This window comes from Grampus griseus, assembly GCF_964374135.1.
Source record: "Grampus griseus genome assembly, chromosome: 10".
Taxonomy (NCBI): domain Eukaryota; kingdom Metazoa; phylum Chordata; class Mammalia; order Artiodactyla; family Delphinidae; genus Grampus; species Grampus griseus.
In genome coordinates this window covers 22,609,066-22,625,772 of record NC_139004.1, presented here as the reverse complement: position 1 = coordinate 22,625,772, position 16,707 = coordinate 22,609,066, and the positions used below count along the sequence as shown (strand labels likewise).

The 16,707-nt window shown below is 44.8% G+C and overlaps 1 protein-coding gene across 2 annotated transcripts; it reads right to left on the bottom strand.

Moving 5' to 3' along the window:
• Window positions 1-440: 440 nt before the first annotated feature.
• On the bottom strand, window positions 441-13,310 carry LOC309828033 (E3 ubiquitin-protein ligase TRIM39). Of its 2 annotated transcripts, XM_082663078.1 has the most exons (8): window positions 13,244-13,310; window positions 10,719-11,178; window positions 9,584-9,679; window positions 5,088-5,318; window positions 3,882-3,904; window positions 3,189-3,304; window positions 2,261-2,445; window positions 441-1,962 (listed from the first exon to the last, which is right to left on the bottom strand). In XM_082663078.1, the coding sequence occupies exons 2-8, from the start codon at window positions 11,169-11,171 to the stop codon at window positions 1,891-1,893; spliced, it is 1,176 nt and encodes a 391-aa protein (XP_082519204.1). In that variant the 5' UTR covers window positions 11,172-11,178; window positions 13,244-13,310; the 3' UTR covers window positions 441-1,890. The 2 variants fall into 2 exon arrangements, with proteins under 2 accessions (XP_082519204.1, XP_082519203.1); XM_082663077.1 differs by having other exon boundaries at window positions 441-2,445.
• Window positions 13,311-16,707: the final 3,397 nt, after the last annotated feature.

Here is a 16,707-nt window from a genome sequence, read left to right as displayed (position 1 = left end):
AGATGGGGAGAGGGCAGAATAAGTCAGGAGAGAATGAGGGTTCTCTCCTCTCAGACCCCCTCCTCCTCACCCCCCATCAGGCTGGACAGGGAACCAGGCCTCCAGTTTGAAGGAAATGGCTGAAATTTCCTCTCAGATTAGTTTCACAAGTGTCTCCAGGCTCAAATGAGGAGTGTTTAAAAGGTAGATGCCCAGGCCCACTCCAGACCTTGATCAACCACTGAAGGTAAGCCCCAGGAACACAATTTTTTTTTTTCGCCACGCCGTGCAGCTTGTGGGATGTTAGTTCCCCGACCAGGGATCAAACCTGGGCCCCTGACAGTGAGAGCGTGGAGTCCTGACCACTGGATCACCAGGGAATTCCAAGGAACATGCATTTTTAACACCCATTTCTTACACATCAACAGAGATTATCATCAAATTAACACAGGACACATAGATCACTTCAGTGGATCCTTTGTTCCATATTATGTTTTACCAACCAAAGCATCTTGCCACAAAGAACCACAGTCAAGGCACAAAGGTAAGAGGAGAGTCTGGACAAAGTCCTGTTGAGGTGGTAGGAGCAGCTGAAATGCCCTCAATAAACTGCAGTTTCTTGTCCTAATCTTCTGTGAACCCCTGATTACCCAAGTAGCAGATAATCCAGTCATTTTAGTTTGGTTTGGCATGCATTGCTTTACCTTTTTTGACAACATATGTACCCTACAGGTTGTTTATTTTGGCCTAACATTAAAATGATTTACATTCTCTGATATGAGAAATGGCAAAAGGTGAAGGATGGCAACAAACAAAATCCGGCTCTTGTGAACACTAGTTCCAGGCCAGATGCACACAGGCCAAATGAAATTGCCTATCTGGCCCTTCCCTATACATACCACCCTCTTCTACCCTGTCCCCAGGGTGAGGAAGACTCCGTTTTCTTTTTCCCTGTCTGGCTTGGACACCTTAGCCAGGTAACAAGGCTGACAACTTGGGAGTAGCTACTTAGTAGCATTCTTTAAGGCCAGGGCTTTGGATAGGAATACTTTTCTCTTTCCTCTAATACCTGACTCTCTCCTTTCCAAGTTCCCTTGGGAAAGCAGTGAAAGGGTAGATGTGTCTTGCAGGATCTTTTGCATCTTGCCTCTCCAGATGAGCAAGGTAACAGCTCGTGGAGATGAGCAACTACAAGGAGGTGGGCGATGAGCCATCTCTGCTGAAGGCTAAGGCAGGGACCTGGGTTCTCTTTCTTCCTACCCCCTCCTCCCCACATTCCTACCTCTGGCCAATCCTACTCATAATGGCAACCAAAGAAACCCTTCTCCCCTTCATTATTCTTTAGGAATGTGTTCATTTAGCCCCCTTTCCTGACCTTATTTCTAACCTTCTTGATGCCCAATCTCTGCCCTGAAAATAACTCCTCAACTTCTACACCCACGAGAGCAACTGTCATTCATCTTTATTTCAATTTAGAGGTACCAAGACCCCTGTGATCTTCCTAAAAAAACAAGACTGTTTTGGGTCAAAGAACCCCCTAAAAGGATGTACAGGGGGTTCTGTTTCCTCCTCTGGTTTGAGCAAGTCAGACCCTCCCACAGACTTGTTGTTTCTGGAAAAGCCTCTCCTTCCTTCCAACCCATCCTTGTGCAATAGAAAACCTGATGGACTTCAGAGGAGACTACCCCCTGGGAACCAGCTCTCCACCCTAACAGTGAGGAGGGAGACATTGCAGTGCTCTCGTCCCAGCCCAGTCCTAACTACTCCTCCCCATAAACCATTCTAGAAACCAAGGTGTTCTCCCAGATGGTTCAGGACTGGAACCAGGCAGACACGAAGACGTTCCAGCAGGTCACAGGAAGGAAGGCCCGTAGCTCTTGACCCTGCCTCACCCTGATTATTCCCACGTCCCTACCTGTCACTCCCAATCTGTTGGGGGCCTGATGGTAAGTGGTGCAGCATTCTTCCGACCAGCCCGGATGCCTGGGTAGAAGAGGGGCCAAAGTTTCTCAGTAAAAGTATCAGTGAAGGTGTAGATATGAGAGCGGTCTGTGACGTTGTAAAAAGACAGTGTACCGGCCTCATAGTCTAGGAATATGCCTACCCGCCTGGGTTTCACCTTGATGTGCAAAGGGGTAAAAGGTGTGGTAGTGGCTGCATACTTGTCCCCGTTCCACAGCCGCACCCGCCAGTAGCCAGTCTCAGGGAGTGGGGTCAGTTCGCCCTTTCGGCTCACAGAGTCCCGGCACACACCCACTGCCCAGTGGGTCTTGTCGCCCACCTCCACCTCCCAGTAATGTCGACCTGAGGTGAAACCCTCAGTAGCCAGGACACAAGGGTAGAAGGTGAAACGTTGTGGTGTATCAGGGAGATCCCGGAGTCTTGTCTCCACGAACTTGACGCTCTTACGATCTTCCGACAGGACTAGGTTAGGATGAGCAGTCTCAGGGTCCAGGGTCACATCCGCTGGCGGGAGAAGCCAGAGTGGGGAGCTAGATGAGGACGGGAATAGCTAAACGCCCCTGCCTCACTCTTCCAGCCTGCCTTTGCAGAGCCTGCTCCCTGAAAGCCCCCAGAACCCCGTGGTTTGCTTAACTTTCTCAATCCTTGGTGTCACCTAAGGGAGGGGAGGGGAGGGAACAATGGCTTTGTTTCTCATCCTGGCCCTAAAATAAACAGGTAATGATCTCTTGATTCTGCAAGGGCTGGTGGTTTAGGCTCCTGCCTGGTCCTCCCTCCATCCCCCCCGACATCATCATCCATCTCACTGTGTGGAGAAGCACAAGGCACAGTCCAATGGTAAGAAAAAATAAAAATGTTAAGAAGGGTACAGAGCCAGATAGCATTATAGTCTAGCGATACAGTGACCATGTGTCTGTTTCCCTGGACAGTCTGGCTTATGACTATTTTCCAAGTAAGTATTAATAAGACTCCCTTTCACTCTCAAGAGGGGACCAGTTTCAGCAAATTATTTAACCTCTCTGGGTCCCTATTTAGAAAAGTATGGGACTAAGAGTAAACGACACCTGAGGCTTCTCACTTTGAGTTCTGTGACTCAGAGTGAGATTGAAAACCAGGTAAAGGAGTGGGTGTGAATATGGACATGAAAAGTGACAGAGGGGATAAGTGAAGTCCAGATAAAGTAGGACCTAAAGACTTTCTTCTCTCTGTCAATTCCCTCTGCTAGTTTCCTTTTGGGAACAACTCACCAATTAGTTGTTTAAGGATTTTCCTTAGTGCAAAGTACTGTCGGGGGAAATTGCTGAAGTTCTTTTCCAGCTCTATGGATACTGAAGTCACCTCCATGGTCTTCACCTTCTCACATCTAGGAGGGATGGGAAGATAGGGGAAGAAAGGGCAGGGTCAGGGGAAGCTCCAGCTTAGTGAGTATTAAGATGTTGTCATCTCTAGGGAGAAACTAAAATTCTCCATCCTCACACTTTCTCCTCCCTCAAGACAAGTTCTTGCTTATTGCTTTCTTTTGCCTATCTATGGAAAGCCATATGGTCCCCTAGACAAACCCTTATCTTAATAATCAGTCTTAGAACTTTCTGGAGGTACTGTTATATTTCATGCAAACAGATAACCACCTCCCCCCCGCCCCCAACCAGTTCCTCCTTCCATCTTGTTTGGACACAATTCCACCCATAAGCCCAGGTAGAATCTGGTTCTATTTCATTATCTTTGTATCTAGGAAGTCCTGATGCTCAGAGGGAAAAGGTAAGGGACTAGTACTCCCAGTGATTTGCTCTCTAACTGGCTTCATGGATGCAATAAACCTTCTCCCTTTTTCTACCCAGACACTGCATGACTTTCCCATCCTTATTCCCCCAACTCCTTATTGTAGCCCTACTCTTTAAGCCAAGACCTAACTCACTCAAAGAGATACAAGAATCACTTACTTTTCCAGGGTACTTTTGACATCCTAGAGGAAGGAGAAAAGAAAGCAATATTGGTCCTGGTAGTCAAGGGTCCTAAAGGCAAAAGGTTTCCCTCCTCCCAAAAGTTCTAGATCTATTAAATAGGCATAAGGCAAACTATGGGTCACAGTGCAAGGGGCCGAGCTCCAGAGGGATCTGAGTACATCTCTCCCAACCTAACCCCCACTTTCAACTCTCAGTCATCATGAAGCTTGGTAATTGATATCACTTCCAAATAGTTTCTTGTGTGCTTGTCTTTGTTCCTCAAGAACACTGGGACTCAATGCCAGGGACAGGGATTGTGCCTGCTCTTTACTCTGTCCCCCAAGTACCAACCACACACCTGTCTCCTTGAGGATCAGTACAGATAGTTCCAGACGGCTGGCATAGGAACGAATCACACTCTCCCGTTGTGGTTTGGTATCCCTTGTCTAGTATTGGTTAATAAATATTAATAACTGTGTGCCAATCCTGATTTGTGAATACTTGGGGTCCAGAAGACAAAGAAGACAAATCTCTGCCCCCCAAGGATTTCCCAGTTTAATGTGGAAGGCAGAACACACATACATGAAAGGACACGAGAGTAAATACCAAGCAATATATAACATGCAGATAAATGTACAACGAAGCCTCACTGATTCAAATGCTGGTAATGTGATCTCTAAGATAAGAAATATGTTTCCTGCAGCCTTGCTAAGACCATTCATTTGCTTAAGAAAACAGATTATTTCAAACATTTTAGAGGCACCATTTACATATCAAAAGCAATATATTACTTATACATTATTTCAAGTGTCCTTCAAACTATGCTTCTATTCTTTCTGTGCACTAGGTAAATCAAGTTCCAGGACTTAAAAGTAACGGTTACTGCATCTACACAATTTTTAATGCATAGTTTTTTCACTAATTCAGACTAGACTGCCCTCCTCTCAAAAGAGTGAATTTTTTCTTTGGTACAAGTTAAGCACATAATTGTTGACAAGACATAAGAACACCAAAATGATCAGAAGGGGATGGGAGAAATCAGAGAAGGCTTTCTGTAGAGAAAGATCCTTTGAGCCTGTCTGGAAGAAAGAATTGGATTTAGAGAGGCAGAGCGGAGGAGTGAGCATTGCAGGCTGACAGAATGGCCTGTGCAAAGCTAGACTGCGCTTGGCCTGAGGGGCTATGCAGGGGCAAAGGTCGAACCTTAAGCATCTCGAAGCCCGACTGTAAGCACTTGCCCTCCACCTCAGCAGCCAAGTGGGCCAGGTCCCGGCGCTTGTCTCCAAGGTGAGCAGCATTTTCTCGGAGGCGCTGTAGAATGTCCTGTTCCTCCTCCTCTAGTCGTGAAAGTAACACCTGCTGCTCTTCATCCAGCCGCCGATGAAGCTCTTCAAATTCCTTTAGGATCTGCTGTCGACGACTCTCCACTAGTCTCTGAGAACAGAGGGTGGGTATTATGTTTAACAGGGCCAGTGGGGCATAAAGTGCCTTTCCCCACCCACCATGTGTATGAATTCACACAGACTTCCAGTGTCATTGGAAAGAGCTTAACAGGACACTCATGATTCTCTCCACTGGAATTTCCCTTTGTAAAGAATGGCTCCATCCCTAACTAGTAAGAACCTACTGTACAGCACAGGGAATTCTACTCAGTGCTCTGTAGTGACCTAAATGGGAAGGAAATCCAAAAAAGAGGGGATATATATATATATACGTATAGCTGATTCACTTTGCTGTACAGTAGAAATGAACAAAATATTCTACACTATACTCCAATAAAAATTTAAAAAAAAGAAAAGAAAAGAATGTCTCCATCCTCATTGTCACCCCTACTGATGATGGGATGAAGAACACTGGGGAGATAAAAAAATAAACCAATGTTAAAAAATTTATCTTCTTTATTAAATTAGCTTCTAAAAAAGCTACACTTCTATGTTTTAGTAAAAATATTCAAGACATAAGAACCCAATAATATGACATGTACTATTACAGATATCAGAGATACCTCTGCTATCGCCTACTCTAAAGTTCTAGTTAATGCAATCTGTCAAGAAAAGGAAAGTACTGGAAAGTCTGAGATTGTTATCATTTGTACATTGCAAGACATTTACTTGATAAAAACCAGAGAAGCAACTGGAAAAATATCAGAATCAACAAGATTTTAGTAACGGGTTGTTATAAATGTAGATTTCAAGGCTGAACCTGTTCAACAGTTTCAAGTCACTTCAGAGACTGACAGTTTACACCCCAGAAACAGGTTATAGAAGTTTGTGAGTAAATTATTTGCTTGAAATTTGAAACATGCTTTCTTTCAGTTAAACCTCTAACATTTCTGAAACTGGATAATATATGACTCAAACTCCAGCCATAACGCATTCTGAGAGTTATCAGCAGGCATATCCTCCCTTCTGCACCTCAACAGCAACAAGAAGTGATCTCCCCAAAGGATTCCCTAAGCATCACGTGTCTGATGGGGAGGAATCAGCCAAGAGGAAAGCAAAGTTAGAAGCAGAGACTGGGACTCTGGAAGAAGGAAGTGGATAGGGCCTGGAAGGCAGGGTTGAGGGTGAATAGAGAGTGGGGCTGCAAAGCCAGGTGGGCCTTACAAGCCTTGTGTTTCTGGATTTCAAGCTAGTTCCCAGCAGAGGCTGACTAGCTCCAGTTCTAGAGCTGCTTGCTGCTTCCCATTTCACTGCTGCCTCCTCAGGAGCATGTTGGAACAAAATATATTCTCACAACATTTACCATTAAGTAAAACACAGCCTTTTTTCCTGTGTGTCTGTGTGTTTAGGGGTGATGTATGGGTAGAATTTAGGTTCATAACTGTGGTAAAAAGAAAGCAAAGGGCTCTCGTATAATCTCATAATCCCTTCTCTTTTATTCCCTCTATTTTGTAGGGCAGTGGTTCTTAATCAGGGTGTTACCTCCCTCTAGAAATGTTTTGGAAACAGGGGGCATTTTTGTTTGCATGATTGGGGGAGCTCCTGGGAAGGATGCTAACACTCCTCCGATGTGTGAAGACAACCCAGTAATATGAACTGCACCATTTTCTAATGTTCTGCTGGATATTAAAAAAATGGAGTCCTAGACTTGAATGCCACTTTATATACAAACACAGAGTAATTCTTATATGGTTTTAATATACCTGAATTTTTCAGGAATGGCTGAAAACTCATTAAGACTGTATTTTGTTTTTCTTAGAACTTTACTGTAAGTTATTTATCATTTTGAAAAATTATGGCACCAACAGCTAAACTGCTAGTGGCATTCGAGTCAACATTACTACACAATTCCGTCAGTCTGAATTTGTATTTGTTGCATGTTGATATAGGTGCAAGGATAAAACTACACTGTAGTGTCTTTCAGGGTAGTCATGCCTAAATGTTTACATACCAGATTTTATTATAAATTACTTTTATGTTGTATTATATTACACTATATTTGGGCATGATAGTCTCTTTTAAAAATTATATGGATAGATCATTTTATCCATAATTTTCATTTCAGCATGATTAATTACAAATTATTTATTTCTAAAAGGGGCATTGGGTCTGGAGGTGGGGATGAGGGAGAGAGTTCAAAAGGTCACTGAAGGAATGCTGGTAGTTGGTGACAGTTTCCGAGACCATTAAAATGATAATATACATTAAAAAAAAAAAAACCACAGTTCTGTTCAAGCATTTAGCAGGTTTTTTTTTTTTCTGTGGTACGCGGGCCTCTCACTGTTGTGGCCTCTCCCGCTGCAGAACACAGGCTCCGGACACACAGGCCCAGTGACCATGGCTCACGGGCCCAGCTGCTCCGCGGCATGTGGGATCTTCCCCGACCAGGGCACAAACCCATGTCCCCTGCATCGGCAGGTGGACTCTCAACCACTGCGCCACCAGGGAAGCCCTATTTAGCAGGTTTTTAAAATTTTTATTCCCCTCTCCATCCTTTACCTTTAAGAAGGTGATCAACAGGAAGAGGAAAGCTAATGACTGGGAATAAGCTTCATTTTCACATATTTTAAGTTCTTCAGGAGCCCTCCAAAAGGACAAATAACTTTTTTTTTTAACGTTCACCTTTGCAATCAAAATTAGTTCAAATTTAAAAAAAATTCAAATGTTTGTTTGTTAAAATGTATAAAGGACTAAGGTAATAATACTTGCTTCCTGTTGAAATGTCATTGTTAAAAAAAAAAATAGTGTTTCTACTGATTTCAAACCTGTGTTTAATTTCTGGTGATCCCTAAATCTCAACTCCAAAAACTCATTATTTCTTCTGGAAGCCTTTAATGCAATCAAGTTTCTCTGCTGTCTTCTTAGGAATATGCAACTGTGCTTTTTGTGCCATGTCATTTGTATTTTCTCTACTTGACTGTAAGCTCAAGGAGGGCAGGGACTGTGCTTTTGCTCATCATTGTTCCCCAGTGTCAAAGACAGGGTTTGGCCTATACTGGAAGCTTAGTAAATATTTACTGATTTCTGCAGAATTAGTATCTCTGATTTTGCACATACTGGCTATATGATCTTGGACTAGACACTTATCCAAGTTCTGTTTCCTACTGTGTAAACTGGGGATAACAATACTTACCTTACAGGGTATCTAAGTTCACTCTTGTCAAATATGACTTCCTGGACTCCCTTCTCCTTGTCTTGTACCTCCTCTATGTCCCACTTGGGCCAAGTATAGCCTGAACTCTTAGAACTTAAAACTGGGCAGGGCTTCCCTGGTGGTGCAGTGGTTGAGAGTCTGCCTGCCGATGCAGGGGACACGGGTTCGTGCCCCGGTCTGCGAAGATCCCACATGCCGCGGAGCGGCTGGGCCTGTGAGCCATGGTCGCCAAGCCTGCGCGTCTGAAGCCTGTGCTCCGCAACGGGAGAGGCCACAGCAGTGAGAGGCCCACGTACCACAAAAAAAAACAAACCAAAAAACAAAACAAAAAAAACTGGGCAGACCTAATACAATCTTCTAAGTTTGGAATGTCATGGACACCTAAGGAATTAATGCACAGGATTCAATAAATACTAGGTATTATTACCACTATAATTAATACATGTTTCACTGTCCAACAGAAGAAATAAGGCAGATACCAAACTACCATGCTACAAATATGGTAATGCTATGGAAGAGATGTGAAACTGTATGAAAATTAAGAAAGCTAATTTCTGAAGGGTCAGGAAAGGCTACATAGGAAGTGGTTTTCATCTTAGGATGGACAGGATCCTATAGGTAGAGGATGAGGGGGGTAAGAACATTCTAGGAACCATTATCATCCAGCATACTTGAGCTTACTTGAATTAAGAGAATGTGGTCCTAATGTTGCTGGGAGGTTCTTCCGGGTGCTGTTGGGCAGCTCCTTCATCCTTCCTCCCCAGTGCACCTTCCACATTCTCCTTTCCTCAATCCCTCTAAGGATCTCTCAGCAGAGAGCCTCCTTCCCTGCTTTACAAAGAAAAGGAGGCCAAGGGGCATGAACTCCCTCAACTCGCCAGATATAAGATGTTCTGTCCTTCACTTCTTACATCCTTCTCCTCAATTCTTAATCCATGACAATTTAAGTACAATGTTTAATCACAGTCAAGCCTAATAAAATATCATTTTTTTTGAGAGAACAGCATTTTTCTAATAAACCAGAACTGGTAGATTAAATAATGTGTGGTTAATGTTCAGTTAATTGCCTGCAGAGCAGCCCAAATGGGATTGCCTGCCTTTACCTTGAGTTCCCCAGGCTTCTTCTCCTCAGAGGACTTGCAGCGGGTGATCTCCTGCAGCTTCCGCTCCAGGGGCTCCAGGCACTTCTGCAGTTTTTCCTGAGGGGTGAGAAGTGGGAGAATGGCATTTGGGGTTGGCTAGTACATCCTACGTTCAGAGGCTAACCCATTTGTTTTAAACCATTTGTTTGCTTCCTATCCATCTGTCTCTTGATCCAACTCCCTTCCTGGCCTGTCATTTGAGGTGTCAGCTTCCTACAGGTCCCTTCTCCTGCCACCAGTCTGTCTCCATCACCTCCCTTGCTCACCAAACCTTCCTTTCACTGAATCTCACTGTTCCACTGTCACCAACTCTCTGTCTTTCCCCAGCCCTATTAATTTTTTAACTCAAGGAACTGCTTGTTACTGTCAAAGTGACCTCCTGTACCCTGATATCCTTCTTTAAACTTGTTTTCCTATCCAATTCTAACCACTTGCCAATATAATAAAATCTTGATTACTTATTCTGCAAACTACCATAAAGTCTTATTGCCAAGATTTTATTAACATTATTAACACTTATTAATTACACAAAGTACTTGATAAAGTGCTAAGACATTAAAATCTCTAATTCCTATTACTCAAACATTTACCCTGTGTCCCAGCAGTAAGTTAAACCAGATGCCATATTATCCTTTATTGGGGGAAGATGCAAACAGACTGGCTCAGCTTAGCCTGGTGGGGATCATTCTAAAATGCTGATACCTGTTCCCAATACCAGTGGGTAAACAAGGGGTGTGCTGAGCAGGGGGACAGAATGAAGAAACCAGACCATTTTTCAGTTCTTAAGTTTGATCTTCTCCACATGGTTTCATTCATTTATGAAAAATATGATACATTCCAAGACCACACATACTCAAATGTGTTACAAAAGTCAGACAGAATTTTTTTGGGTAGTCCTTACTGCTCTTCTTCATGCCTGAGGATAACTGATCAGACATACTGCGTGCCCCCGTGTACGTAGCTCTGAGGGGACTATAGAGTGAGGATCAGATACCGTCTTGCCCTCAGACACTTACAATCCTCTACCCAGGGAGTCTCCCATCCTCTGTGCTCCTCCCTCCTGCCCTGCATTGGCATCATGTGTCTGGTTCCCTACCTTGTACTCCTGTGTGGCATCGTCCAGTGGCACGACGGTGTGGGCCCGGTGGGTGTGGGAAATTGCACATATCAAACACACAGCCTCCTGGTCCTCATAGCAGAAGAGGCTGAGGGCTTCATGGTGCTGGGGGCAGAGGCTCTCATCTCGGATCTTCCGCTTGACGGCCTGGAGCTGCTTGGCAATTTCCACCATGCTGCCCAGCTGTCGATTAGGTCGGAGACTGCGGTAGCGGGACGTCTTTCGACATACAGGACAAGGGAAGTCCCTCTCTAGGTCCTCCCACCAGCGAGTGATGCAAGCTTTGCAGAAGTTGTGCCCACACTCAATGATGACAGGCTCCTTCAGATACTCCAGGCACACAGAGCAACTTGCCTCCACCTGTAAGTTCTCCAGAGCTGCAGCTGTGGAGGCTGCAGAGGCCCCGGCCTCTAACAGGCTTGTCTCTGCCATTATTTAACTTGAGGTTAGGATGGGAGAAGAGAAAAAAAAGTCAGTTGGAGGTTTAGTTTATTTTGCATCCCTGGCCTGACAGTTACCCCCGTGTTAAATCCTAACTCCAGATTTAGCCCCATCATAGTATTTTACATCTTCTCTTCCATTACATCAACCTCTTTTGTTTCTCCATTTCTAAAACTTGTGACTCCCAGCCATCAATTTTTTCTCTTCAGCAAAATGACACACAACCCTCAATCTCTTGTCTTTTACCACTGCTTTCTCTTGCTAGAAACAGAGGCTTCCTTCAACTCTAGCTGAGTACTTCTCCTGATCCAGGTTCATTCCACTTGTATCTTAGAACCAATAGTTTCAGACCAATGTATTCCTAGTGTGACATCTTCTTCTAATAGATGAGAAAAGAGTATGGGAAAGCGAAGAGTGCCAAAGCATTAATTAAGATTTCTTAAATTGAGTATATTTTAAAGTTTAATATTACAGAAGAGTTTTACTACAATAGCCCATTGGAGCCTAAGCTTGATTCTCTGCCACTGTTCTCTCAGTCTTTCAAAGGGTAATAAATAGAATGAGTTAGGCAAGGGTGACAACCTCGTCTTTTCAGAAAGTTTGAAATTATTCTTCCTTTTATCAGGCTAGCCTAGAGAAAGTGTGCCCTTTTCTTGGAATGAAATTATTCATACAACTCATTTCTATTTGAGTGCATCTGGACATCTGGAACTGCTGAAAAGTGATAAATTCATGGCAACTAAAGAGTCTATTACTGAGCCCAGGGCAATAATTTTTTGAAGAGAGAGCTGACAAGTCTATTTTAAGTATTCAGCAGTGACTGGAGTCTTTTGAAATAGTTATCAATAACTAACTCCTTGGATGTACTGTACCTCCAACTAATAGGTTCTGGAGTGGTTGGGAATTAAGAGAGAGAAAAGTAAAGAGGCAATCAAAAACTTCTAATGAAGCCTCAAAAGAATTGGAAATGCATCTAAGAGATTTATAAAGTAGAAGGCTGGTCCTCTATTCCATCCTTAAAACATCACCACTTTTATCCATGAAATAGTTGATTTCTCCATCCCCTTAACCCCCCTCCCTAAGGGATCCAACAGAAGGAAATTTAGTAAGTCTATGTGTTGAGAGAGAAGTGGCCATGTAATGAGTTGGGTTAACAATGATTATTCCTGTATATGTTGACGGCACACGTGAAAAGTGTTTAATTTGGAGTAGGAACTGACACCTTATTTGGACCTGAATTTCCTCCCTCAACCAGGAGAGAAGTTCAGTCAGATGATTTTTCTCTACCTCTGGGAATCCAACTTTGACGAGTAACCCTTCCCTTTCCCTAATCTTCTAGAAATTAGGTGGTCTCCTCACCTGGGGTGAGTTGAACTGTATGCAGAGTTAGGGGGCAGAATGGATCTAGACTAGCAAAGAAGTAGTGTGGAAGAGAAATGGGGAAAGGTTAGGGAGGTATGGGGAGAGGACTTGGAGCTACAGCACTAGTTAAGCCTTCGGTGTCTCTGGGTTGGTCATTTTCCCCCCTCTATTCCTCGTGTCTCAGTAGAAGGGCAAACTTCAAAGCCGTCCTCATTTTGTTTCTACCACTGTCGGGGGTCCCACCTTGCAACCCTTTCCTGAGCGTGGTCCACAACTCGGTCCCACCCCCGTCTCCATCTTCTCCCGCCAGATCTGGCGCAGGGGGACTGGAGTGCGGGGAGAGGAAACGTCGTTGTTGGCAGGGAGGGAGGGATGCGTGTCCAGGTGAGGAGGAGGTGTGACGTGAAGGTGGGACGCCCGCCGCTATGACGCAGCCGAGAGCCGCGGTGACGGCGTAAGAGTTTCACCCGGGGAGGCGAGCGGCAGCGGGACGGGGGAACGGCGGGGTAGCCAAGCAACGCCGGACGCGCTGACGTCGCCGGGGCGGCAAAACGTCCGCCCGGGCCCGAGGCGGGCGGAGGCAGCTGTGGTTACGTGCGGGTGGCCGGTGACGCAGTCGCGGGGCGCTAGGACGCGGCGTGCGGAGCCGGTCAGCAGGGGCAGGCCCCAAGGCCCCGGCGCGGCGGCGGGACAGCACCTACCTTCCCGGCTTCGGGTCCGGGAGTGCGGGGCGCAGAGCCGCCGGAGCGCTGCCTCCCTCCTTCCTCCTCCCCCCGCCCCCGCCCCGCAGCGCGACACACAATACTCGCCGGAAGCGGAAGCCGCGCCGAGAGGCTCGTGTCAGTGGAAGCCTGGGTGTCGGCGGGCGAACGCGGGAGGGCCTAGCGGCGCCTGCGGAACAAGGAGAAGGCGGGGGGCCGGAGGGGAGAACCAGCAGGAGGAGTGAAGGGCGAGAAGAGACCCGGAGGGGCAGGTGGCTGAAATGCAGTCGTCCAGGTGACCCGAGGAATCCTCTGGAGAAAGAGGGCCGCGCATGCGCGTGGCCGAGCGCTGAAGCCCATTGCCCACAGGGCGCCTACGGGCGCCGGGGCAGGCGGGCCCGTCCCGCCCAGGGTGTGGGCCCGGGCGCTGACCCGGCTCGGGCTGGTCCCGGTTGGGGCTGGGAGCCGCCGGGGGCGGGGCAAGGGCGGGTTGCGGACATTGAGCTACACTGCTCCTCTCTCCAGGTTAGTCCCGGGAGAAGGTGGCTCGCCGAGTCGGCGGCCAATTACGTGGTGGACCTGCGGGTCTCAGCTGGCACGTCACTTCCGACAAGTTGAGTTTAAGCCTTTTAACATTAAAGGATTAGCTCAGTTTTCCCTGCCGTGGGCTTCGGATGCTTGGTCACCTTGTCCTTGCTAGGCGAGCTTTACGGAAATGATCTACCTCCTCCGATGGAGTGGGAGCCCCGAAAGAGCTGGTACTGTGACTCTGCTGCTCACCTTTGTGTCCTCAGCTCCTCGCTCGGTGCCCGACCGCAGCGAGCGCGCAGTGAGCACCCCTTCTGGGTGCGAGCCAATCCCGACTTTTTCCAGTTTTGTGGCTTTGGCTTGAGGTTCTCCGCAAGAGCAGATGGTGGTTTTGCGGCGGCTCCGGACTCCTGCGTTATAGCTTCCTTACTTTCCTCTCCTGTTGCTGGAAGCTTCGCAGCCTTGTGACTTTGGAGGACGAGGGCGAGATGATGAGGAAGAGTCGGTGGACAGAGGTGTGATGAGACTGGGAGGGAGGAGGTGCTGAGTTGAGTTGATGGAGCTGGGGAGGAGTGGATGCTGGGTAAAGGGGTGATGGGACTGGGGAGAAGTTGGGGCTGGGGAAAGGTGTGCCGCGGCTGGGCAGGAGTTAGTGCTAAGAGTAGACACTGCTGGTTGAAAACGCAGCTTGCCCCGCCTACTCTTTGGCAACACTTGGCATACAGAATGCTAACCGAAAGAAATGAACAAATTTTGGTGTACCCTTCGAGGTGAAATGGCCCAATGGCCCAACTTGTTCCTGTGTAAGTTGTGATGCTGTTTACAAACACTGTGCAGTATTTAACCTCTCATCCTGGGAGCCAGGAACTATTTATTTGCAGAAAATATCTCATGTGGGAAGTATAAAGATTTAGGGTCAGGCATGCTAAATACAGCTGGTCTGCTTTTTCTTCATTGTTCTTTAGTTTTTGTTCACTTTTTTTCAGTAGCAGTGATTTGAAGAGGATTAAGCTTGATAAAATTACATTTATTAACTTTTTTTTCCCTCATTGTTATTTGACCATTGGGAATTTTAGCAGCAGTACTCTTTCTAGTTCATGGACTGCCTCATTCTAAGGTAGGGTAGTTTGAAAGCCACAAATTGGGCGGTCAGCTTCTTTATCCTTACTTTATAGGGAGCGTGGTGAGGTTTGGTTCTGGTTATGATTTGTAACTTTTAAGGTGTTGGCTAGCACTTCATTCTGGCTTTCTGTTTGTAGGTGGCCAGGGGTGTGGTAATGTTAAGCAAATTTCCAGGAGGAAGTGCATTTCTGAGGAGTATGAAGAATGTGGTGGCCTGGAGACTAATAGATTATTAAGATGACTTTACGCTCAATATGGAAGGAAAGAGGGGAGAATGTCTAGGTAAAACTATAAAATTATGAAGGGCATGTACTATGTCATAGAACAGGGTTTGGCAAACCTTTCCTGTAAGGAGCCAAATAGGACATATTTTTGGCTTTGTTGCCCATACTCAATTCTGTCTTTGTAGTATGAAAATAGCGTTAGACTATAGTAAATGAGTGAGCGTTGCTGAAATTTGAATTTCATATAAATTCTTCACTTGCCTTGAAATTTTATTCTCCTTTTGATTTTACCCCCAATCATTTAAAAATGTAAACACATATTTTAGGTTGTGGGCTGTACAAGCACAGGTAGCAGACCATAGTTCGTTGACCCCTGACATAGAACAGTAATGAAGTACCCAGTATTTTTCAAGAGAGAATGCCTGGGAAAGTGGGTGAACACAATGCTATGATCTCTTATTTCCATCTGTCTATATGATAACACACAAAATAATAATAAAGGAAATTTGAAATCTTAACACAAATTTGTTATGACCTGTGAAACTTGGTTGGCTGAGATTTATGAATATACTAAGATACAAGTACATTTTTTAAACAAGGAAAAGTATTCGTTGTCTAAAATTAAACGAGATTGTAGTTCAGGAGAGGTGGAATAACACTGAATTGTGACGTTGATTTATATCAACAAGGGATTTCCAACATAGGAATATGCAAAAATGAGTAATAGTAATATGAAGGATAATTAAAAAAATTTAAATATACACTTTAATATTGTTTTTATATCAATAAAAGATATATCTGATATATCTTTTATATCAGAAGATATCTTGGAACCACTGAGTCACATAGAGGAAAAAGATGTATTAGCAGTGCAGGTAGAAAACTGCTTGAGGTCAGATATGAGATATGGTAGGTTGGGGAGGGAGAGGGTTCAACTGTCCAGACTTCCGAAATTCTTCCTCAGAAGAAGGCAAAGCATCTAATTTTCCCCCACCATTTTTTTAAATTATAAAAAATTTAAACTACAGAAAGACGGTCGTCAGTCTTTTTACACTTTACACTGTGCTTTTTATACTTTATACTGGCTGTCTATTATCTTTCCAATTCAGTAACATTGGAACTACCTTGTTCTTTTTCAAGTCTATATCACTGCTTCATTGTGTAGGTGTATAATTTATTCAGCCATTTTGTTTAGAGAAAACATTTAGGGTTTTTCCAAGTCTTATTAAATAAAGGCTGTAGTGAACATTCTTGTACATATATCTTTTTCCCTCAGTTTTATTGTGATATAACTGACGTGTAACACTGTGTTAGTTCAGGGTGTACAACGTAATGATTTGATATATTTGCCCATATGTCTTTTTTGTTTTTTTTAACTTCTCAATAAGGAATGTGTCTTTTATTTTTTTTTGAATTTTATTTAATTTATTTTTTTAAACAGCAGGTTCTTATTAGTTATCCATTTTATACATATTAGTGTATACATGTTAATCCCAATCTCCCAGTTAATCCCACCACCACCACCCTGCCCCCCGCCACTCTCCCTCCTTGGTGTCCATACCTTTGTTCTCTACATCTGTGTCTATTTCT